At 56.7% G+C, this 25,143-nt stretch overlaps 1 protein-coding gene across 1 annotated transcript; it reads right to left on the minus strand.

Annotated features, from left to right (window-relative positions):
• Positions 1-1,818: 1,818 nt before the first annotated feature.
• On the minus strand, positions 1,819-20,841 carry NGFR (nerve growth factor receptor). The gene is made up of 6 exons (XM_044745657.2): positions 20,636-20,841; positions 13,573-13,717; positions 9,933-10,292; positions 6,042-6,294; positions 4,718-4,878; positions 1,819-4,056 (listed from the first exon to the last, which is right to left on the minus strand). The coding sequence occupies exons 1-6, from the start codon at positions 20,702-20,704 to the stop codon at positions 3,755-3,757; spliced, it is 1,290 nt and encodes a 429-aa protein (XP_044601592.2). The 5' UTR covers positions 20,705-20,841; the 3' UTR covers positions 1,819-3,754.
• Positions 20,842-25,143: the final 4,302 nt, after the last annotated feature.

Below are 25,143 nucleotides of genomic sequence, written 5' to 3' on the forward strand. Positions count from 1 at the left end.
AGGAGTTGGCAGGGCCTCACACCCTCCGAGGCCACATTAAAGATGGGAAGTAATGAAGCATTTTCATCCTTGAGGGGAATTAAAGAAGGAGGGATGGAGGAGAAACAAAGAGGGTTTCTCCACAATGTGGCAGAGAGAGGACGTGAGAATCTCTGGTACATTGTTTTGAAAGCTCTGCCCCCTACTTCAGAATGCCCTCTTCTCACCATTGCTGTGGCCCCTCCTTCACTTCGGGCCGCCCCCACCCCCACCCTCCACACTTCAGCCAGAGCCTGAACTTTCTCAGTGCAGATCTGTCTGTGTTACTCCCCTGCTGAAACCCCTCGCTGGCTCCCCAGTGTTCTCAGAGTGTTGTCCAGATGCCTTGCGTGTCTCTTCATAAGCTCTTCCCCATCTGGCCCCACTGACCTCGCGCTCACTCTCTGGGCTCCAGGCACAGGAGCCTCCCCAGCCCCTGGGCTCTGTTCTCTCTCCTCGGGGCCTTGCTGAGCTGATTCCTCTGCCAGGAGCACTCTCCTCCCCCGGCTTGTTAACTCCACTCATCCTTACAGGCTCAGCTTCCAAGTCCCTTCTCCCACCAATCTTCCCTAACCCCTGGGAGGGGTGCGCCTGGGCTGGGACCCCACTTATCCCTAGCATGGCACTGCACACCACATAGGGCCCGTCTGCTGTCTCCCTCTCAAGAATGCAAGACCACTGAAGGCACGGATTTGTGTCGCCCTTATTCCCACAGGCGGCATCTGGCTCTTCCCACCAAATTAGAGGCATTTTCCCCATCAGGATGGGAACTCCCTTAGAACAGGAATTGTGCCTCCCTTATCAGATGAGAGTATCCTGAAGTCTGGGACTGTGTCTCCACATCAGAAGGGAGGCTTCCTCAAGACTGTCTCTCCCATCAGGCTTGGGGTTACCCAAGTACCAGGACCATTTCCCTTACCTACTCTGGATCACCCCCACCACCGCCTTCCTCACAACCCTCACAGACTTGGGGTGGGAGATGGAAGACAGCCTCCCCTCCACCTCATGCCTAACTCCTGGCCGGGGCCCAGCTGGCCCGTCCCAGGGTCTTGAGACCAGGAAGGCTTGTTTGCTGTTCTTTCTGGGAAGAGCAAGCCTCCTGTGACCTTCCCCAGCAATCACAAGCCAGCCCCACCAGAAGACCTGGCCCAGCGACCAGCAGAGGCTAAGCAGCCTGACCAGCTGCCCTGCCAGCCTCAGAGAGGGGCACAGGCCTGGGCCTGGGAACTCTGCAGCTCCAGGAGCTTCCAGGCCTGGGCTAGGCAGAGCTCAAAGCCAAGCTGGCGGGAGCCGGGGTCAGAACCTGCCAGGGAGAGCCACGAGGGAGGGGCCTGGCTAACTCCAGGCTGGGGCAGCCAGGCTCCCACCAGGCCATCTGGAGCCAGACACTGTGCATGTGCATGTGTGTGGGTGGGGTGTACGTGTCTCCCAGGCCATGTGGGTGGCTGGGAGCTGCAGGGTTGTGACCTGGCCTTCCTAGCAAGCCTCTGACTCCCCTGTGGTCAGCTTTACTTCTGACATGTGGTCAAGTTCACAGCTGGCCGACTTCCTGCATGGCCATTTTCACTTTCCCTGTCCAAGATCTGGGGCAAAGGGCCCCCACTCCTTCCCTATCCCACTTAAATCAACTCCATGGCTACACATGTGAATTTGCTGGATTTCTGTGAAAACTTCCCCATTTTGTGGGAGGGAAAAATAGGACAGGCTCTCAGTGAGTTGGAAACTATACCTGGGTCCCTGACACACACACACAAGCCCCACCAACTCAAACTATGTGTATTTCCAGAAAAATCTCTTTGGACTATTTCTCTTTCTTTGCTATTTAATGTTCATCATTTATGTTTTATGTGTAGGTTTCAGGAGGGCCCAAGAAATGATTACACAGGATGCAAGGGGGAGGCGACAGGGAGTCTGGAGCTCATAGCCCCCAGCTGGGGGGCCAAAAGGGTTCCATCTCGGCCCAAAGGGAGGCAGGAGGGGCCCCAGAACCAAACACATGCTAAAACATACTTGCAACCCCCAGCCCCCTCCCCAGCTGCTGGGGAGGAAAATAAATACACTCAGACTCTGTCCCACTCCCCAGGTGCACAGGTGAGGGGTCAGCAGGTGAGTTTCCTCCACCCGTCACAGCTTGAGGTCAAAGAAATGCCATGTACATACAGTGTTCCCAGTCCCTTATACAGGGTGGAGAACCCTGGGCAGGGGAGGGGTGGCTGTCAGTACACACGTTCATGCTAAATAGAAGGGGAGCCACACTCATTCCAACATCAAGCAAAACACAACAGGCCAGGGAAGGACCTCAGGAGACCTCCTGGCCCCTTTCTGGCACCAAGCTAGGGAAAAAATAGTCCTCTGTAGGGTCCGCTAAACCTGGGAGAGACCCTCCATGGGCCACAGTCTAAGGCCGTCTCTTCTCGCTGCGTTCCCACGCTGGTCCCACTTTTCACTGCAGCCTTCGGGGCCCAGCCAAACCCGAGCTTGCAGGGAAGGGGTAGATGGGGGGAGCATTCCTCCGCGTGCAGGCCCTTGGAAGACAGACACCAGCTCAAGTCTCAGCAGTCCTTGGCCCACCAAACCTGGGGGCGAGGGAAGACAGCGAGCACAGCATTCCCTTCGATGCTTCTCTGGCAACTGCCCCAGGCAGGATCCGGTCGCAGCCCAGGAGAAAGAACTCCCGGAGAAAAGCAAGGTTCCTCATCTTGCATGTGCGTGTCTGTGAGTCTGTGTGCCGCTGCTGGGGGGTCCTTAGTTCCTGAACCCCCAGGGTTGACTCTAGGGGAAGATGCTGCCTGTGCTCGCTGTGGGTCTGTGCCAGGATGGTGGGCCCCTACAGACTGGGCCACACCACGGATGCCACACTGACATGCCTGAGGGGACAGGCAGAGGGAGGCAGCACCCTCAAACCCCAAACCTGACTAGGGGTCATGATGGATCAAGGAACCAGACCTCGGACAAAGTGTCCCATCTTCACAGGGGTTGGACAGGCCTAGAAATGGTGGAGGGCAGACAGGATTTGACTTTGAGACATTTCCCAGAGGGTCACCTGGCCCTCCTCTCCCAGTCATTAAGCAAACCTGAGGCCTATGCCCCTCATTCAGAGAGGAGGGGCCAGTCCATATTTGGCCTTCCATTGCTGGGTGGCTTTGGGTAAGTCACTGCCTCTCTTTGGGCCTCACTGTCCTGTATGTAAAACAAAGGGGGTGAACTAGATTTCAAAACCCCCTTCCAGCTCTGACAAGCCTTTGATCCTCTTCATCTTAGGCCAGAGGGGAGGGGTGAGGCTGGCTGAGGGAGGGTGTGGGCCACTCTGATGCCCCCGCGTTCCCCAAGTTCACAGTGCAGAGTCCATGGCTCTGGTTCCTCAGTCTCTCTCTCTGAGTCTCTGGGGCCTTGTCATCGCCCCCAACACCATCCCTGGTGTCAGCCCCCCAAATATGACACCTGCTAAGGTGGGAGGAGCTGGCCCACTGAGAAGTGTGGGGAGAAGGAGCAGAAAGTCTGAGATGGTGATGAGGCAGGGGTGGGATGGGAAAGGCAGCAGAGGCTCTTTCAGCGCTGGAAAGGGAGTATGATCAGAAGCAATGGGGCCACACGGGAGCAGTGACAGGGCTGTGGTTTAGGGGCCCGGGCTCTGAGGCCCTGCCCAGAGGAGCTCAGCTCTGACGCTGGCCCATAGGGGTTGGCTGGAGCATCAGTCATCGGAATGTGGGGGCAGGGGAGAGGCTCCCGGGTTGGCTCACACCGGGGATGTGGCGGTGGACTCGCTGCACAGGCTCTCGACAATGTCGGCTCGCTGGATGCGGCGCAGGGCGGTCAGAAGGGCATCGAATGTCGCACTGTCCTGGGCGGCCCAGCTGGCAAGCAGGGCGCGGACGGGGCAGGCCTCGTGGGTGAAGGAGTCTATGTGCTCGGGCTGGTAGCCCAGCTCACCCGCCAGGTGCCGCCAGGTGTCCCCTGCGGAGCCATTGAGTAGCTTCTCCACCTCTTCCCTCTTGGCCAGTGGCAGGCTGCTGTAGAGGCCTCCATCTCCCTTGAGGGCTGCCAAGAACCCAGGGGGAGTCAGGTACTGCCCACTGGACCCCCTTTCCCCCCAGTGAGCATGGGTCAGCCCCAAGAAGGGCCAGGGCATTTGTCCTCCCAATCTTGGGAGGCCCCGAGGGCTTAGAGGCAGAGGGTGGCCAAGATGAGGTCCTGGATGTGGGGCAGGGCTGTGCAGGGGCCTGGAGGATGCTGACTCATGTCCCCTCCTCGCCATAGCTCCAGCCTATCCCACCGCCTAACCCTCCTCCCCGCCCCCCAGCCGTCAATCAAAGCAGAAGAGGAGACAGGACTTCTCAGTCCCAGACTCAGCTGCAGCAAGTGTCCTGGAGCTGGGCTACAGGCCACTAATTAGGGTACATAATTACTACTTGTTCCCCAGAAGTCCAGGGCAGGAGGCTAATTGCAGCCACTTTGGGGAGTAATTAGCCCTAGGGGGGACAATTAGTCTGATGAGTCTGGATGCTCCAATTTGTCAAAGCCTCCATTTCCCAAGTCATTCCACTGGAAAGGACCTCTCCTCCCCTCCCTCCCCTTGCCTCTCCCATCCTTCTACACAGAGGCACCGGGAGCCAGCCCCTCTGGCAGTCCTTCCTGCAGTCTAATCTCAATCACTCCTGTTCTCGCTGCCTCAGCCCCCCTGCCCGGCCTTGCTGCTCACCCTGGCCTGCGGCTGTCTGTGTGTGAGGCTGCTGGTCATGCAGGCTCTGGCTGTCCACAGAGATGCCGCTGTCGCTGTGGAGTTTTTCTCCCTCGGGTGGTGGTGTCTGGTTCACGGGTCGGCTGTTGGCTCCTTGCTTGTTCTGCTTGCAGCTGTTCCACCTGGAGCCGGAGGACAGGCCGGGTCCCAGGGGGTGAGGGGCCACATTGGCCATGCGCTAAGGTGTCTGCACTCTGACGTGTGGGGGCCAGAGGGATGGTAGGTCCCGACTATACCACCCCCCCCACCCCAGTACCTGCATCCTTGTTTCACTACATACCTGCCCTGGCCTACCCTGAAAGCGCTCAGGGCCTGGTGCACACAGCAAATGTTCACTAAATGTTCACAGAATGAATGGCGTGTAAATAAATGACTTCCAGGAATTCCACTTTGCCCAGTCTACCTTCTAAAATACTCCCACATGTATACAGGGATTCATACAAGGATTTCCTCTGCTATTATAAGCAATAAAACTGAACAAAAACCCTATGTCCACCCATAGGAGACGGGGTACATAAATCATGATCCATTCATATTATTGAATGATGGTTACGAATGATCAGATAATCTATACGTCCTGAGGAAAGCTCTCCCGAGGGAGATTAAATAAAAAAGTAAGTTGTAGGATGTGTATGGTGTGATGCTGTTGATGCTTTAAAAAACCCTGCCTGTTTATGAATAACTATAAAAGTTTTATATACACATATTTATAAACGAACAGAAAAGGGCTGGAAAGGATCCATTCCAAACAGAGTCCAATGAGGAAGGGGGTAGGATTTGGCGAGAGAGAAAGGGGCTTTTACTTTTCGCTTTATAAGACGTTGGTCTTGTTTGCATTAAATGGAAAAAGCACTTAAACATTTCAAGTGCTTTCTGAATGTTCTTGCACATCCTGGATTTCTGGATGTGGGTGCCACAGGATCCCAAATGTGACATGGGAAGGAAGAGACACATGCATACACAGGTAACCGTGTGGTAAATGGGGCTCAGGAGATGAGCACAGGCAGTGGTAAAGAAAGCTCTGTGCACAGTTGGGGGCTCCGGGAGTCCGGGAGGGGAGCAGCCTGTGAGTGGGGAGGTGCTGGTGCCAGGACAGGACAGGGACAATCCCCTCCCCTACCTATTGCTGACCTGCCACACCCCAGAGTGGGGCAGCTGATGGTAAGTGAGGATGAGCTTGGCTTGGGGTTGCCTTAAAAGAGTGTGTGAATTTTCAGGTCAAGGTCACAGCAGAGCCCACCCTGAGGGCAAAGGTCCCGCCCTCTGTTCCCCGTGCCCCTCTCACCTCTTGAAGGCGATGTAGGCCACAAGGCCCACAACCACAGCGGCCAGGATGGAGCAATAGACGGGGATGAGGTTGTCCGTGGTGCCTCGGGTCACCACGGGCTGAGAGCTGCCCATCACTGTGGTCACCACATCCGCCACCGTGCTGGCTACAAGGTCTTTCTCTGGAGGTCCCTCGGGCTCCTGGGTGCTGGGGGCAGTGCTGTCTGAGCCCTCCGGCGGCGTGGCCCGTGTAATCCAACGGCTGGGGATCTCTGGGAGAAAGAGCTGCAGGAGTGAGGGCCCATTCCCCCCCAGCCCCTTCCCCATGTTCTGACCCACTCCCAGGCGGTTCCCTGGGTCCGGTTCCAGGTGCTTGTGCGCCAGCTGTTACACATAGGGGTGAGGGCTGGGACTGCGTGTATGATGTCATGATGGTGGAGAAGAGCAAGGGCCTAAGAATCAGGCCACCCAGGTCCCCTTCGGCTCTGTCACTGACTTGCTGTGTGACTCTGGACCAGTCCCTTCAACTCTCAGGACCTCAATTTCCCCATCTGCGAAATGGGGATATTAGGAGAGATGGTGTTTAAGCTCTCTCCCATCTTGGGTATAGCTGTGGCCCTCGAATTCTACTCTACCCCATGGAGGTAAATACACAAAGGAGAGAGGGAGCCCAGGGAGCCTCCAGCTGGAGTCATTCTGGGGAAATGTTGCAACTTATCTGGCTCCAGGTTGCCCCAGTGGCCCCAGTCACCCCTGTCCTGAGGAGGGACCTGGGTACTCAGGTCTGCACAGAGACATACCTTCTCCCACACCACCTCCCCGAGAGCTGATACTCAGCCTCCTTTCCGGTCTCTGACGTCCCAGCTCTAGGCTCAGACAGGGAGTGGGGAGGCCCAGCTGGCTTGTTTCCCTCCAGCCAGTCCTTGGACAGTGGCTCGCCTCTGTTTCCTGCCCTGCATGTCCCCCACACCATCTGATCTTGCCACCCAGAGAAGACAGTGTCAGGTAGCCCGAACCCGACTTGGACAGGAAGCAGACTGCTGGCAGAGAGAGGGCTTACAAAGCAGGGACTGCCCACAGCCTCAAGGGAGGAAGCCTGTGCCTTGCCACCTACCTAGGCCCTCTCATGCCAGCTGGGCATTGCTAGCCTCCCTGGCAGGGGACCCAGCACCTCCTGGCACCAGTGGGTGGTATTTTCCATTCTGCCATCCAGCCAGGAGCAGTAGGGGAGGTTGTGGGCTCTGCATGGCCTGGGGGTACCTGTCTGGGCAAAGATGTCTACCCCATCTGTCCTCACTTCCCAGGCCTGGGGCAGGAAGGGAAAGAAGACGGGACATGCCAAAGGGGTGAAGGGGAGGACACTTTGCCCCCCACTTCTGCCTCACCAAGCCCCCAATTTGCCCACCCAATTTGGAGTTGAAGCTGCCCACCCGTCTCCTGGGCCTCCTCAGCTCAAGACAAAGATGGTTCAAAGGCCCCCATTTTCAGCACCTTCTGAGGGGTAAGGCCCCCAGAAGTGAATCTGGAATCCATCTGGTTTGCATGGGAAGGGGGCTGCCATCTGCTGCCCCAGCCACCCCTCCCCCATCTCAGTCCTGCGGGGGGGCCAGGGCGGTGGCGGGGGTGGGCAGCGGCGGAGATACAGTCCTGTGTTTTGGGAGCCCCAGACAAGGCGTTGGACTGGGGAGAGTCTTCTCTTGCCCTGCTAGGGGACTGGGCAAGCTGGAGGGGCAGCCTGAGCCCTGAGGCTGAGATGCAGCTCTGCTGGGACAGACCCCAACCCAGAGGCTGAAGGTATAGGGGGGCGGGGTGTCAGGCTACCAGAGATTCAGGAGCAGTGGGGAAGGGCTGAGACAGCAGTAAGGGACAGATCAGGCTGAAGACAGTGCTGTCCAGGGCGCTTTCCCCTCGTTTCGTCTCTCCAATCCCCTCTGATGGGGGGAAGGGGGATGAGATCCAGATGTGGCCATGTCCACTAGCATTCCAACCCACTAAGCCCTTGGTGGGTCTTGACAGCCATTTCCGGAATGGGAGCTGTCAGATGTGGGGATGAAAGGAGGGACCAGGTTACTCCTCCTAAACCCAAATTTCACTGGGGGCCAGGGCGGGTTGGTCTGTCCCAAGGGTGGGTGAGTCACCATGTTGACACCTGAAATGTACATGGAAGAAAGTACCAAGCACTGGAGGGGAGGGGAGCCACCAAAGGCCAATCAAATTCCATTTCCTGAAATGTTCCCTCTGCCCCTGCTGACATTTAACCCTTCCCAGGCAAGAGTGAAGCGGGGAAGAGGGGCAGGGATCAACACACCCCTCAAGGGTACCCTCCTCCTTCAGGGTGGCTGGAAAAGCGGGGTGGTATCTGGAGGAATCTGCCAACGCCCCAAAAGGCGGAGCGCACCCCTCCCCCAGCCACCACCTCTCGTTGCTCTAACCATGCCCCGATTAAGTGCCCCCACAAGCTGGTCCAGACTTGCCCTGGGAAACTGAGCTGCCGCCTGTCTGCTGCTAAAACCCCCTCCCTGCTCTGTCCTGCGCCTGACACCACTTGCCTGCCTCCTGGCCCAGGGCAGTCGCCACCGGAACTACCATGTTCTGCGCCCCATTCCTCCCCCCTGACCCCCACTCCCACCCCAATTCAGGAAGCTTCACTCACATACTAGGCCTCAGCCCAGCTTAAGAGCCCTCCCCACCCTGAGCTCCTGGACGTGGAAGGAAGGCGTGGTATCAAACTGGAGGCTCCCCAAGCAGGGGATCTGGCCCCCCATCAGACCAAGGGGTGACTGAGGCCAGAGGCTGTGCTGCCTCCTTCAGAATGGGGGATCTCCTGGTAACTAAGTGCCGAGACCACATCCCTCTCATCAGACTGGGGCAAAGGCTGTCATACGTGGGGCTCCCTGAAGGAGGTGCTGTGTTGCCTGCTGAGTGAGGGCACCCTGAGGGTTGGGTCCCAAAGAGACATAGCTAAATGGATGCCTGGCCTCAGGGTAATGGTCAGAAAGAAAGGCATTGTCAACCTCTCCCTGCAGTGGATGAGCCCACCCCTCTCCCCCGAGATGGATGTCACCAACCGGAGACCAAAACAGTTCTGCTCTGGCTCCATGGGCTTCCTCCTCACATCCCAGGAGCTGCCCCTCTCCATGCCTGGCTAAGGCAGGCACACCCAGCTCCCATGCACCCTGCCATCCCTGAGAGCCCTCCATGTGCACCCTGCCTCGTCCTTGGGTCCCCAAGCCCCAGGCCTGCCGCTTCCCTTCTTCCTCTGCCCCAAAGCCCCCACCCCCATGACCTGCTGGGTCCAACTTCATCCTTGACTAAACTGTAACAGTGACTGTCGACCCCTCCCCCAAATATCACAAGTTGAAGTGGGCCAACCACTTTCTCTAATCCACAACCAACCACCCTGCCAACCAAATAACCAGTGAGGAAACTGAAGTCCAGAGATAGGAGTGGCCTCCCTAACAACACTCAGATGGTAAGTGACAGGGCCCATTCCATCACAGGTCCCAGAGCCATAAACCACTCTGGACCTAGACAGGCCCCAGAGCCAGAGAGTCCCAACTCCTGAAGGTCCTCAATGCCCTCTCCAGTTGAGAAAGCCTGCCTTGGGATCAAACATGTCCTGCTCTGTGCTCTGGACACCATGGCCACCTTTGAGCTCCTTATCTGCCACCCATCCAATCCCTCGCTGGCAGCCACAGATGAATGAAGCCCTGACAAATGAGTCAGGAGGATGACAGTTTTCCAAACACTTAGCCCAAAGGACATAGTGAAAGAGGTCCTTTGGTGGGAAGGATGGGGAGCCACCTGCTTCCTGAGGTTTCAGGGAGGGCGCCTGCTGGCTGGAGGCCACAGAGCTGCCCTCGGGCCAGGCCTGGCCCTTCTCGACCCCCAGGGGGCGCCGGCCGCTCACCCTCGCACTCGGCGTCGGCCCAGCGCGTGCACTCTCGCAGCTGGCGCTCGGTGTCCTCGCACACGGTGCAGGGCAGGCACGGGTCCACGTGGTTGGCCTCGTCGGAGTACGTGCCGTCGGGGCACTCCTCGCACACGGTGTTCTGCTTGTCCTGGCACGAGAACACGAGGCCCGAGCCCGCCTCGCACACCTGGCACGCCTCGCAGCGGCCTGTCGTCTCGTCCTGGTAGTAGCCATAGGCGCAGCGGCACACCGCGTCGTCGGCCTCCACGCATGGCGCCGACATGCTCTGCAGGCCCACGCACTCGGTGCACGGCTTACATGGCTCTGTGGCGCTCACCACGTCCGAGAACGTCACGCCTGAGGGCAGATGGACGCGCGGGGAAGCCGGAGCCCAGAATTTAGTCGCCTGCCCTTTGGGCACTTGGGATGCAGGCGCTGGAGGCCCTCCCTCCCTCCCCATCCCTCGCCAGGGCGTTGACCCCGTCGTTCAGCCTCGTCTGCTCGTTGACACCCACCCTCTTCCCTCGGGTCCCTGATCCCGGGTCTGTGAAAGCTCTTGGCAGCCCCCTAGGAAGGAGGGAGCACTGACCCTGAGGCTTTGCAGGGTAACCCAGCTGATGCCAGCAAATTTCTTGGCGAGTTCCCAGCGCTGTACCCTTGTTCCCAGCATGATTAAGGAATAATCTGAGCATGGTTCCCACCCAGGCTTCGCTGCAGGCCAAACCTGAGCTGTGAGCCCAGCCCAGGAACGGCTGGCCTTCGCTGGGGAGTCTCCCGCCTCACCTGCCCTTCCTGGCCTCTCTTCTCAGGCAGGGGCTCAGGTGTGGCCTGAATAGGAGTGGATAGGCTTAGCAGAATTTCCCACCCATGGCGCTACCCCTCGAAGCGGAAGAGCTTGGCTCTTGAGGGTGGGGATGGGGCTCCCGGCAAGAAAGTTCAGGTACAGCAGGAAGGATTGAAGCTAGAAAGCAAGACAGACTTGCATATATAGTCCTCTGCCCTTTCAAGTGGCATAAAGGGGAGATTTCCAAGCTCACACTTGACTCATACTCTCTTAATTAAGGGATGTGAGCTCCAGAATAAGAGGAGGGATGCCAGGGGATGCCAGGCTCCTCTCCTCCTGCAAGGAGGGGGAAGGCACAGCGCCAGATCTGCTTCACCGCTTCCAGGCCAGGATGGAGAACTTTGTGCCAACCTGAATCCAAGAGGATGGATACTTGCTCCGCCGGCAGGAAGAGCACGGAGTTAGGAACCCGAGAACCAGGGAAGGAGGGATTGCTCAGAATGTGGAAGCAGAAGTAGAGAGACTAGGATCCTATCGAAGGGAAATTGAGGTCTGCTGTGGGGTCTGACCTCAACCTTTTCCAAAGGCATCAAGAGGTAAGATGGAGCACAGGATCATTATCTGGGGCAGGGTGAGGGGTAGGGGGAGGATGGGAAAACAAAGAAGGAAAAACCAGAGGGAAGTGAACAGGGTAGAAACGGAAGGGGAAGAGACGAAAAGACAGTTCTGGTGGAGGGACCTCTGTATTTCTCTTCCTAGGGACCAGGCAGATTTGGATTCAAAACCTGCTCCCATTGTTTATTAGCTGTGTGACTCTGGGTATTTTACTTAACCTCTCTGAGCTTTTTTCTTTCTCTGTAAAATAGGGAATAATATCTCCACTCACAGGGTTGTGCTGGGGAATAAATGAAATTTCACCGTAAAGCACTTGACACACAGCAGGGATCCTATAAAGGTGGGGCCCCATGGGGTGGGCATTGATAAGTGTGGTGAACTTCAGTAGCAGGGGTATAGTCAGACAGCAGAAAGGACTTCCAAACATAAATGGCCAAGGCAGGATGTCCAATTTATCCGAACAGGAGGTTCCTGTCTGATTGGCATGTGGCAGGGGGTGGGTCTAGTCACACTGCGGGAAGGGGAGGGCCTTGCCTATGGGAAAATACAGAAAATTAGCAGAAAACTCCTGGGAGAGTGTTTTAGGGGGTGGGGAAAATGTGGTCTTTTTTGGCAGAGAATGAAGGCAGGAGTTTAAGGGGTTTCCTTGTGGAAACGTTTTGAGGATAGAGGGAAAGTCCACTGGGGTCTCCATCCCATAAAGTGGGCTTGTAAAGGCAGCCTGTTAACGCAGCTGGGGGCAGGGGAGGGAGAGGGAGGGAAAGGGAGGGGACCGAGGGAGGAAAGGGGAGGGAGGATTCCTGCCACGACCTCCCAGTGGGTCTCTGCTCCTCTCTCCCCGCCCCTCCCCTCCCCTCCCCTCCCCCAGAGACGCCAGAGCCTGCCTAGACTCCTGTCCCCTTCCCAGTGCTTGGACAGAGGGAGTGGGGCCCTATCCGGAGACCTAGGGTCCAGGGAGGAGAGGCCTTGGGCAGGAGTCTAGGAGATGAAAGAGACAGACTTGGGAGGTTGCAGGGTAGCTGACGGTTGGCCATCCGTGCCCTAGGATCAAAGCCCTGTTAGGCCAGGGCCAGGACAGGTGGCCAGATGGCAAGGTGGCAAAGGCATTACAGGATGTCCAGCTTCTCCATTCAGGCCCAGGCATCCTTCTGCTGGGGGATGGAGTTACAGGATCCACAAGCACAGAGACAGGAAAACAGTGTGTTTGGGGACACCAAGGAGTTGAGGTTGCCTGATGGATAGATAAGCTCTGTGTGTGCATGCTTGTGGGGAGGGAGGGGAGAGGGTGAGGGGGTGGGGGGAGGCAGCCAGAGGTAAGATTAGGCTGGCAGGTGGGTTCACAGTTCTCAGTTCCTTGTACCCTTTTTCCTAGCATGATTAAAGAATAATCTGAGTATGGTTTCCACCGGTCCTCCAGGTGGCATTGAGTGCCAGGTAGAAGCCAGGATCAGACTGTAGGCAGAGTCGGGGAGGGGGGAAAGGGCACTGAGTCCTGAAGGCAGCAGCTGAGGCTGGGAGCATCCAGCAGAGATGAGACTCTTGACTCAAAAGCACACAGAATTCAGACCCCAGATACCTTATCCCTCTGCCTCTCTCATCCAGCAGCCCTGGAAGACGGGGTTCTCTCTCCTCCCCAAGGAAATCCTAGGTAGGAATGGCCACAGCGCCCCTTGCCCCTCCCCACCTGACACGGCCCCACAGTAAGGACATCCTCATAGGGCTCCAACCCCCATCCCTGCTGCCTTGGGAAGGTTCTGCTTCCTTGGTCAGAGCCCGAGAACAGTTGGCCTGGGGGGAGGGGTAGCCACACCCTCCCAGGATCCCACAAGGTCAGTCTCCAGGGCAGCCAGGATTTGATCCTCCTCCCCTCCCCGCAAACACACCGAGGGTAAGTGGCAGCCATTGATTTTGCAGCGCAGATGATATTTTTAGCTGGTCTTAGCATCAGCTACTCCTCCCCACCTGGCCACACTCTTCTACCAGGCTTCTCTGCTTGGGGGCTGGAATGGCCCCCCCTGGGGATGCCCCACAGGTCACTCTCCTCCTTCTGCATCCATCCCTCACCCACTCTCAGCTTCCCCTCTCTGACTCCTATACTGGGTCAGACCCACTTCTGGTACCCATACAGTGGTGGGCAGGAGACCCTGCCAGGAGGCGGAGCACTTGTGAGGCCTCCACTGGGCATGCTCCTCCCTAGCCCCCGACCCTCCCCCCCCCCACCTCCCATCCTGTACTCACTGTCCAGGCAGGGTTCACACACAGTCTGGTTGGCTCCGCAAGGCTGGGCCACACCCTCGCCCAGGTTGCAGGCTTTGCAGCACTCGCCGCTGTGGGTGTACAGGTCTGTGGGGCACACCTCCTTGGCACCTCCCAGCAGGCACACCTGGGTGGGGGAGATCAGAAAGTAAGGCTGGCAAGAGAAAGGAAAGGGGGTGTCTTCTGAAGGAGCAAACACCCCCTTCTAAAGCCTTCTATTGGAACCACCTGGGCCAGGATGAGCTCACCAGGGAGGCATCAGGCACATTAAAGCTGGAGGGGGAGAAAGGCAGTGAGGGGCAGTGCGCTCCTGGAGGCTGCTGGGGGTGTGAGGTCAGACCGTCAGAGCCTGACCTTCTGCAAAGTTCATCTTGGGGTTATAACAACTCCTGGAATCCCAAGGATACACCACATGGGGAAGGCGGCCTCAGGCCCCAGCAGAGGGCCTTCGGGCAGGGACCATGTCGTGAACAGTAGGACAGGTTGCAGCTCGCACAGGGCTCCCAGCCAAAGGGGCGACTAGAAGCTGAAATCTAGGCCAAACGCCACTTGCTAAGCTGCACACCTGCATCTACCTAGAGGAGAGCCTTTTTCTAACAAAGGCTAGCAGGGCCCTACTCCACGCCCTTAATTCTACCATTCCACATATTAAATATCAAATGGGAGGTGTCTGAACCCAAGAACAGAAGGCGGAGGGGTGGGGACGTGGGTTCAAATCCTGACTCTGCACTGGGAGTTCTGACCTACTCTGCTCTCCCTCTCTGAGTCTTCATCTCTCCGCACACAGAGAGCTGGAGACAGCTCAGCGCCAGGGCAAAGGAGCAGCCAATCGGCAAGAGTCTGGCGCCACGACCGGGAGGGAGGGAGGCCTGTTATCAATGAGAGAGTGGCTGCTCTCACCACCCAGCAGCCCCGCTCCACCAGGATTTACATTCCAGCCACCAGCCCTGCCCTCTCCCTGCCCCCCATGCAGCCGGTGGGAACAGTGCTGAAACCGGGAGAAAGGGGAGGCAGATTCCTGCCGCCAAGGCATCTTTGCTCATGGATGGAACGATTTAGCACCAGATTCCCTAGAGGGAGGGGCTGCTGGCAGCTTGCTTTATATTCCTGTTCCTTAAAAAAAATTCTTCACGTCTAATAAAACTCCAAAGCCTGTTTCCCTGGCCCCAGACCATGCACTCCCATTTGATGCTAAGAGGAAGTATGGGCTCTGGGGGTCGTGGGAGCAGAGGGGAGCATTAAGGGTCATTCTGGGCACTCCTCTGCTTCCACGTTGGCCAGTTGATGGGTTTGGTGGAAGCAGGGGATGGACAGATTGGATGGGTCTAGGCGGCAGCCTGTGGTCTTCAAGAAACCAGCACAGAGGGTACAGGCAGCATAGGAGGGGGAAGCTTGAGAGTTGCCACCATCTCCTCCCAGGTGTCAGGAACACACAGTGCTGGGAACATCTGCAGACCAGGAGCCTGGGACGGCGGGGGTGGGGGTGGGGTATCCCAGATGCAGGCTTTCCCCCAGGAGATAATCGAGATGCCAGAAGGGCCTGTTCGGGTTTCTTTTCATCCTTTAGGCCTCTGCTGAAGTGTCGCTTCCTCAAGGAAGTGGTCCTGTGGTCCCCACCCCTCCTAGATCAGGCGGGGTTGCCCCATGACATGTTCTCCTTGGTCACTGTTCTGGTCTGACACTTTACAGGGTCACCCACTAGATTGTCAGCTCCCAGAGGGCGGGACTGTGGTAGCCCCAGTGCCTGGCACATAGCAGGGATGCTACGTATATATTTATGGAATTTAAGAACATGAAAATACAATATGACTTTAATTAACTAGAACTCTGCGGGAATGACGTTTGGAGAGTTGACTTTCCTGAGAGTAAAGCATTTGCTGCCCTCATCACCTAATGTTTTTCTTTTCCTTTTCTTTCTTTCTTTCTTTTTTTTGGTGAGGAAGATTGTCCCTGAGCTAACATCTATGCCAATCTTCCTCTGTTTTGTATGTGGGACACCACTGCCACGGCATGGCTTGACAGGCAATGTGTAGGTTTCCCCGGGGGATCTGGGCCATGAACCCTGGGCTAAACAGAGTGCACAAACTTAACCACTACGCCACCAGGCTGGCCCCAATGTTTTTTATTTTAACCACGGTGGCTGCACCCTTCTCTGACTCTGGAACATACCTTCATGGTTTCCCCAGGACTCAGGGACTCAGTATTCACACCAGCGATTATTTTGGGTTGCAATGCAATGAAACCCTTGTGTTCTTTACCCAGATTACACACATTTATGTCTCGTGGGTTCTCCTGTCAGCTTTTTAGTTTTTCTGTCTCCTCCCTTCCTGTCAAGGTATCAGCTGTCAATTCTTGCTGCTCTCGAGTATGACCTGAGCAGCCCCTCCCCCGCCATCCTAATTCACTATGTCTAAATGAATCTTTAGCAACTATGTAACCAGACTTGGTAGGAAAGTGTATAAAGTGAGTGTAAGTGGGATTTGAACCAGGAGGGGGCAATTCTTTGAGTAAAAAGCATGAGCTCTACTGCCTTCCTCCTCAGCTGCCTCCATCATTGAATCCTGGCTCGTCACTTAGAGCTGGGTCATCTGGGACAGGCCTTGAATCTCTCTGTGCCTGTGTCTTCATCATTAGGTAATCATGACAGTGCCTGCCTCATAGGCTTGCTGTAAGCATGAAATGAATGAGTAAGGTGTTTATACATTTTGGGATCCCTCTTTTCTCTTTTCCAAGGCCTTTCTTGCTTCCTTTGTGGCTCTTGGCTGTATTCCAATTAGATGAGGTCAGTGGAGACCTGGGCTCCGGATGGTGGAGGGCGTCTGTCCATGGTAGCCGTGGGTGGTGTGGCAGTCTGGTGCAAGCCCTTCTTCCTCGAAGCCTGCTCTCCTGCTGCAGCCTGTGGTCCTGTCTCTTCTCCCAAGGTTTATGTTTGGAGCCAAGGCCACATAATTTGTAACCATGTATTTCCTGTGCTTGTTTTATGTTTCCTATTTCAAAATATCCCAGATCTGCTACTCAATAATATGTCACTTTGGATAAATTCTCAATCTCTCTAAGTGTCAGTTTTCCCACCTAAAACATTGAGTTGGTAATATCTACAGCTCAGAGTTGCTGTGAAAATGGGCGAAATTATTTATGCCAATCTGGTGTATAGCAGGGGTTCAATAAACATTAGTTATCAAAGAAGTGTCTTGCCTTATGGAGAATGAGCTGCTGACGCTGGGGGGAGGCGATGGAAGGGCAGAATTTTGCCATCCCCAAATAGAGGAAACCATCTAAGAGTAGGGGGCAGGATAGATACAAAGAGAGATCCACAGGAAGGGTCGGCAGAGGGCATGGGGACCAAAGGAGGGTGGGAAATTGCTCTCTTTAAAGTTAACTAATTCAACACTATTTACTGAGTATTGAACTAAGAGTTTCCAGTGAGACATGGTCCCTGACCCCTGTGGGGAGTCACAATCCCATGAGGGAGAGGAAATGTCACCCCCAAAAGCTGCTCCAGAAGCCAAGATGCTGAAGGGGAAAGACCTGAGGGATCACTTTCATCCTCTCTCCGACAGATGGGGAAACTAAGGCCCACAGGGGTTGCTCTGCGAAGTGCCCTGATGCGTGGCCCCTGCCACACCCTCTATTGGTCCAAGGCCAGGCAATCTTGAGAAGCAGGGTGGATGACTAGGATTCAACCTATTTGCTCCAAAATGATCAGTTTACCAAAATGATAGACACATTTGTCTGAAATTTACATTTATTACATTTATTCATTTCCAATTTGATGGAATGATTTCATCCCATTTTCGAGAATGTTTGCAACCTTTTTTTTGCTATTTCAAGGCTTTCAAGAAACTAATTTGGAAATGCCCTTAGATGAATTGACTTTTCAGAATCTTAAAAAAATTTAAAAATTGGACAAAATGGAAAACACGCCAAAATAGGTGAAAGAATTTGAAACTACATGAATGCTTCAGCGATGAGTGTTAACCGTTCACAACAGCTTCAGCAAAGGGTTCCTCAGGTGAATGGAGCCTTAGCCATTACCACAGTGTTGGAGTTTTCAAATACTAGAGGGTCTTTTGAGGTTGATGCAAACCCCCGGGGGGGGGGGGCACTGGCACATGCCCCCCATCCCTTTAGATAGGCGTTGAGTTTCTGATGGAAGACAAGTGCTAATTACTGAGGATGAAGCCAGCGGGGGGGGGGGGGGGGGGGGGGGGGCTCTAAGTGGGGGAAAGGGTTCAGTTCCAAATTTATGGTGCCAAGGGCATAGGACACAGATCTAATCTCCAGGGTTAGTGGTGGTTCAGGGCCACGTGTCTCTCATAAAATGATGGCTGGGGGGTGGGGTGGGAAAGAGGCTGGCGGTTAGAGGAAAAGAGTAAGCTGCAAGCCACGCATCCTGGGTTCCAACAACGATGCCACTACTTACTAACTGGGGGAGCCTGGTTTCGTGCCTGAAAGCCTGGGAGGTTCCGCTCCCTCGACTGTAAAACGAGACTAACTAGATTTACTCTGCCGGGACCTTATAAGGATGAGATAGCACAAGAGAAATTACCCAGGGCAGTGCGTGGCACATAGTAGGCCCTCAACAAATTTTATTATTCCCGCCTCCACCCCACCCCCTCGCCGCATCCCTAGGGAAGAATCGAGGCGCGTGAGCAAGACCGGGCTGGTACAGCGGGATGGGGACCCCTTCCCTCCCGGAGACCCCTCCCCCGCCCGGCCGCTCCTCCTCCCATTTGCTGCCCTCGCTGCATCCCTATTAGGCGCATTAGCCAGCCCGGCGGCTCCGGTTACAGACGTCTGAATGACAAAGTGCCTCCATTACCGGCGCAGCCCGCCAGCCGACCCGCCGGGACGCGCTCTGGTTTCAGCACTCTCTCGCCGCGGCCCAGGAAGAAACTCGGACCGCCGCGGTGCGCAGAGGCAGCCCACAGCCACCAGCCCCGCGGCGAGGCGGAGGCGACAGCCGCGGGGGCTGCAGGCGGCAGAAGCTGCGCGCGGTCCACCTTCTCGAGCCCCCAGGCCCTCCACGCCCAGCTCCCCTCCTTCCACGCCTCTTCTGTACTCGGGCGGCACTCTCTCCAGCCCGGGTCCGGAGCCCACGCCCTCGCCCCTCGCGGATCCACACTACTGGCCGCCCCAGCCTCCCGCCCCCGCCCCTCCCCGACTGAGAAGCATCTCCAACCCGTGGCGTTAGTCAGCAAACGTGCCCACAGTCACTCCCAAATGCCCGGACGAAGCCACAGGTACCGACAGCTCCAGGGAACCGGGGATGGGGCCAGCGCCCCGAGAGGGTCTCTGCTCACCCCAGCCTCCATATTCCACCGCCCTCTTGACTCTGCGGATGGTGTCAAGCCCACCCCCGCCGAGAAACGCAGGTCTTATCCGGAGCTGGGACGCCGGGCTGCCCCTTAAGAGGTACGGGGAGTACTGAGCTGGACTCAGGTGAGGGGCAGTCTGGCTAGGACTCTGGCTCAACTTGCTTGCAGGACTTGGCCAAGTCGCTTAAACTCTCAGACTCTCAGTCTCCTTATCTGTAAAACGGGGATTTGGGGCGCAATGCTCAGATGAGAGATGCAGACGGCAAGGAGAGTGAGGACACCTCCTCCATTGCCAAACCTACGAGGGTACTCCGTTCACGGCCACACACCAGGTCACATCTCCTGAAAATCTGGTCAGAACTACCGCGCGGGCTTAGAAGCTTACGAGGACCCGTGGTCCTTTGCCGAGACAGAGTCCGAGGCGTTCGAGCGCCTCTGACTCGTTCGGTGCCCAGCGTCTTCCACCGAAAGCTGGGCGGAGCGCACGCAGAATCCCCACCGTGGAGCGGAGCGAACCGCCGGCGCGTCGCTCTAGCAGTTTAACTTAATGGGGGCGGGGGGCGGCGCGCGGGCCCAGTTGCGCCCGCAGCTGCGGATGGCACAGCCCTCTCGCCGCAGCGCCCCCTTCGGGCCGCCTCTGCCTGCGCGACCCGAGGCTGCGCGCTGCCGGGACATTCCCCGCCTTTGCGCGTCCCGGCGCTCTGCACCCCGAGATGTGGTGGCGGCCAGGTTCAGTCCGATGACGCCCGCTCCATCCCTTCCGGCCCATGGCGCTGCTGCACACAGCGAGAATAAGCGCGTTAGAGGCGCCCGCCAGTCGTGGGGGAACCGGAGAGCGGGTTCGCTCCGACGAAGCGGGCGCTCTCTTCCCAACCTCGGAACCCCGGCCGTAATTCCCGTACTGGGCGAGGCCGCGAGAAAGAGCGCGCGGTAGGCGCGGGGAACATCCGTGCCTCTGCTCTCCTCGTCCCACTGTCCCTCGAAGGACAGGCGGGTCCCCGATCACTTTAGGGTCCTCTCTCCCTTCTCTGTCCTCTTCCCTTTTGCCTCCATCTCTCTACCTCCCTTGCCTCGTCCTACCCTCCTGAATCCATTTCTACTCTCTCTTCAACTGACCCCAGCTCCTTGAACCTTTTCCTCGCGCGCCCCTCCCCCCTATTGTCTGGCCGGTCCTCATTGTCCGATGCTGGGTCCCCTCTGCCTCCAGTCCCTTCAACCTCTTCCCTCATTGTTCCATCCCCTCGTTCCATTCCCTGCCCCAGCCCCGCTCGCCCCTCACGTCTCCAGTCCCCGTCCCATTTCTCCTCCTTCTCTAGCCTGGGTTCCGTCCCATAACCCTTCAGAGATCAAGATGCTCAGTGGGAAAGTCGCCTCGAGATCCCGGCATTCAAGCGCCCTCTTCTGAGGAACCCAGGCATCCGAGAACCCCAGGACCCCCTCCTAAGAGACTCCTCCCAGCTCCTCCACATACACACCCCACGGTACCGGAGGACCCGCATCCGTGCGCCCCTCTTGCCCGCATCTCTACCCTGGATCTCAGGGTCGCCTCTGCGCTCTGAGAACCCTGACGCTCCTCCGTGTATACTGGTATGGGAGCTCCTCTCCTGCCATCCATCCCCAGCATGTGGGACCTCAACGCTGTGTTCTGTTTTCCCTCGGGGAAACATGAACCCATCGGGGTTCCGGTCCCGGGAAAGGGAGCGGGCTCCCTTCGGGCTAGCACTCACCCCCAAGAGCAGAAGCAGCAGCAGAAGGCGCGGTCCGTCCATGGCGCAGCCGGCGGCACCTGCCCTCATCGCCCGCTTCCCGCGGCAGCGCTCGGCTTCCAGTTCAGTCCGCTCCGCGGACGGATAGGGCTGCGCGGCGCCGCGCTCCTGCGCCCGCCCCTCAGAGCTGGCCGAGGCTCCGCTCGCTCTGGCTGCGGGCGGGAGGGGCTGCGAGAAGCCAGTGCGGCGGCCCCGCCTCCTCCGCGTCCAGCCCGCCCACCCCCGGAACCGCGCCCGCCCGCCCCGCCGACTCAGGGAGGGGAGAGGAGGCGCGGGGAGGGCACGCGGGGAGCCGCGCCCGCGCGCCCTCCTGCCGCTTCTCCGCGCCCTGGCCTTCAGAGCCTCCCCCCAACCCTGCCCCGGTATCCACTGCCCGGCCCGCGCTAATGCGCGTCCGTCCCGGATGCTGTGGGCTCGGGGACCAGGGCGTCCCCACTGCGGTTCCCCGCAGTGTTCACTCTCTTACCCATCTCTTTCTGCCTCTGGCTTTAGCTTCTTCCTCGGTGCCCTACTGCCTACCCAGCCATTATCAGCAAGAATGTCCACTGCCCGCCCTGCCCGTCATCTTCTGCTCCGTACCCCACTCCTACCCCTGCCCCTTCCCAGTGTGGGGGGTTCCCTGTGCAAAGGCGTAGGGAGAGGAAGGGGAGCAGGTGGCTTGACCCCGACGGTGTGCAGCCAGGACGTTCAAGGTAGAGTCCATCCTGACATCATTTGAATTCTCAAAAGATGGGTTTGAAGGGGTCACAGGTGTGTACACAAACACAACACACACTCTCTCAAGCTCACATATATATGTGCTTATGTACCACATATGCCCGCATCATCCTCATGCATTCATGTGGACCTGCACGTTCCATACATGCGTGTGCACCTCCACACTCGTGCACATGCACACTCATTGCACGCGGTCAAGACATTCAAACATACATACTCACCTACTTATTCATATGTACAGTCACTTCCACACAAGCCCTCACATGTGTAGTCTCACACAAGTGCACATGCACATTAGTGAACACACACACACTTACACCCATACACAAACACACAGATGTATCCTCAACAATATAGCCTTCACCAGACTGTGAGTGTTTCCATTAGCTTATGAGCTCCCTGCAGGCAGGGACTAGGAGTTCTTATCTGAATACCTGGTACACCGTAGGTGTTCAGTGAAGGTCTGTAGAAGGGAATAAATGGAAAAGTGGTTGGATGGACTCACATCCGTGTACCCATCCATGTACTATGTAGGCGTCCCCTGGACCACACTCACTATGCCCTAGAAACCTTGGCAGGTCTGATCATAGGCCTCTCCAATCCACAGAGTGTGGCACCAGTCTTTCGGTGGGAAGTTCCACCACTGCCACCTCGGTGCTCAACCCCTGCCTGTCCCCAGCCATTCCTGGTACCCAGAGGTGAAGGCCCTGGGGCACAGAGTGGTGGGGAGCAAGCTACAAAGCCCCGCCCTACACCGTGCTCTTGCCTATGTGTGGACCTCAGTTTCGACTTTGAAACAAGCAGTACTACCCTCCCACATTTCCGGAAGAAGGGAAGGATCAAGTGTACTTGTGAAGAGGGCATGCCGGCATTGGTGGGTGGTTTCCTAGATCAGCTAAAGCTAATTCATTCGTTCATGGGGGGAGAAAATCTGCCCTGTGAATTTCTTTCTTGTGTAACCAACAAAATCCAGGGGACAGCCCCAGGAAGGACAGGTAGACGTCACTGTCGTCTCGAACATGAATGTGGATGAGCCGCTACCTCCATGGCTGGGCATAAGAGGCCAGGCAGGCAGCCCCTCTTCAGACATCCCTGAGGATTCCTTCCTCCCAGACAGGGACCGCTACACTGTCTCCTCCTCCAGCTGCTTTTATGGCCCTGCCTTTCCTCTCAGCTGAACTCATGGAAGGCAGGAAGGGGCAACATTAGTACTAACAGCAACATTGAGCTCCTCACTACCAAGGCTATCGACAGTGTGGCATTAATTTAAATATTCCTGTTACTAATTTATGATCCCGGTTACTATTATTGCCAAGGTTATCCATCTCAACACGATTTAATATGACCCACACTACCATGGCTGGGCCTGGGTTATTAATAATTTCCATGGTCTTGATCATTTAAGCCTTGCTCGAACAATTACAAACAGCAATTGTTACTATTATTAGCAGTATTTCTATGATTAAGCCCGAGCACAAGACCACGAGGTAATGCTGAGTGCTGGCGGGGAGAGAGGCTGCGAAGTGCGTACAGGAAAGAGCACTGAGCCGAGAGTCAGACAGACCTGGCTATAAGTGCCCACCCCACCGCATCCCACGGCTCTTACTCCTGTGTGGTCCTAGGCAGGTGATACCATCTCCCTCAACCTCTGTTTTCTCTTCTGTAAATTAGGGATTTAAAAAAGATCCTAAATTGAACAAGCATGGTGAAGAACAAGTGAGATAACAGTGTTCAGCACAAAGAGAGACTCAGTCTCTCTTATTCATTCAACACCTACTTCCTGAGCACCTACTATGTGCCACATGATATTCTAGGTGCAGGGGATACAGCAGCGTACGATAGCAGCTGCACCCCTGGAGCTGATGTCCTAGTGTGTTAGTTAGTTGATGGGGAGGGTCATTTTATAATGTGACACACACACCCAAACCAGCACCACTATGACCACCATCGCCAGGACATCAGCATCACTCCCAGAACCCCCACAGCTCCCACTCCCACAAGCATCCCCATCACCACCGTGACTACCACAGCATCGTCACCACCGTCGCCATCATCACCACGACAGCCAGGGCCATGGCCACCACCACCACCTGTCTTCCCACGTCCACACAAGCATGATGAGTGCAGGATACTTGGGTCCATCCCCACTCCTTGGAGCGATATCAGAGGCCCTATGGGGCTGCTGCTGCCTGAGCCTACCTCCCTAATGGTCATGGCCCTAAACATGAGTGTCCTTCAAAAATTTCTCCCTGACCCAGCCTCTTTCCCATAATCCTCAGCACTTGCAGCCACAGCTGTGGGATGGGGCATGGGGAGAGGGCCCTTAGGAACTGACCACCGAGTGGGATCAGACAGGCAGCACCAAGAGGGCGGCAGTTTTCATTGGAGAGCCCCCCAGAACCATGTCCCATAACAGAGCTGCACAGATAGAAGGGCCCTCCCCCCACTACTCACACACCAAGGCTTCCTGGACCTAATAGTGACCCCAAGGTAAAAGGGTGGAGACCATCAAGGCAATTCTACCCGGAGCTGGGAGGGGTAGTGGTGGGTCAAACTGTACCTTCAGGAGTAGAAATGGAAGGGGTTTGCCCCTCTATTCATCTCACCACAGCCCCTCGCCCCACCCCTCCAGGAAGGCAAGCTCCTAACACATACTCCCTGTTCCCCCACTCCATCGGGACCCCTCACCTTGGGCAGAACCCCTCACCTCAGGCAGAACATTGCTCACAGCTCCCTGTTCCTGTCCCCAGCAGTCATCAGCCTGCAGCCCCAACCCGCTTCCAAGCAGAAATGGGAGAGCAGACAATGAGAACTCATGTTCTTTGAGACACCCTGTGGGCCAGGAGAGCCACACAGTTCTCTCCTTCAGTCCCCACTGCGATCCCATGCAGAAGGTGCTGGGATCACCGTTTCACAGATGAAGAGACCGAGGCTTGGAGAGGTTAAGTCACTTCCCCAAGGACCCCCGGAAGGTAGCAGAGGTGCCATAAGTGATCACCGTACTACCCAAGGCTGTCCACAGCCACACTTCTCCATTGTCAACCCTCATGTTGCAGTTGCTCCTCCCCTCCATCCCAGCCCCTCCAGCCTTCACCCCAAGGCTGCATGTCAGAGGGACTGCACTCTGCCCTTGGACGCTACGGCTCACACGCCCCCTCCCAACACGCATCTGCAGAATCCAGGCTTGGGGCTGGGGCAGGATGGGCAGAGGTGAGCAGGGGATGACCTCTGCCTTTTGATCCGAGGCGTGATTTCCACTCTCTCTGAATGAGCACTCACTCGTCCTGCTTTGGGGAAATCACCTCCCCTGTTTGCCAGTTCCGATGTCCAACCAGAGAAGGGGTGAAGGGAGATGGGCAAGGAGACAACAAGTTCTGAGGGGGGTGGGGAGGAGGTGCCGGGCCTCCCCCAGCTGCATCCCATCTGCCCTGGGCAGGCAGCCAGGCAAGGTAAGTGAAACCCGCTGCCCCCCATCAGCAGCCAGCTTGGTGGCTTTGAAGCACGAGGTAATGATTACCTCTCAGCGGCTCCTCTGGGCCTTGAGAGGGGCCTGACCAATATGGGGGTGTGGGGAGTGGCCTGAGGACTGCTTTGGGGTCAGCGCTTTGATTCTGGAGCTGCATTAGTAGTGAGAGGGGTGGGAAAAATTAGCCAATTTTGGAGTCCAGTAGATTAACTGGAGCGTCAAAGTGGGCCAGTCCCACAGTGCCCTCCCCCACCGTCTGCTCCAGCCTCCACCCCATCCTGCAAGG

This window comes from Equus asinus, chromosome 13, assembly GCF_041296235.1.
Source record: "Equus asinus isolate D_3611 breed Donkey chromosome 13, EquAss-T2T_v2, whole genome shotgun sequence".
NCBI classification, from domain to species: domain Eukaryota; kingdom Metazoa; phylum Chordata; class Mammalia; order Perissodactyla; family Equidae; genus Equus; species Equus asinus.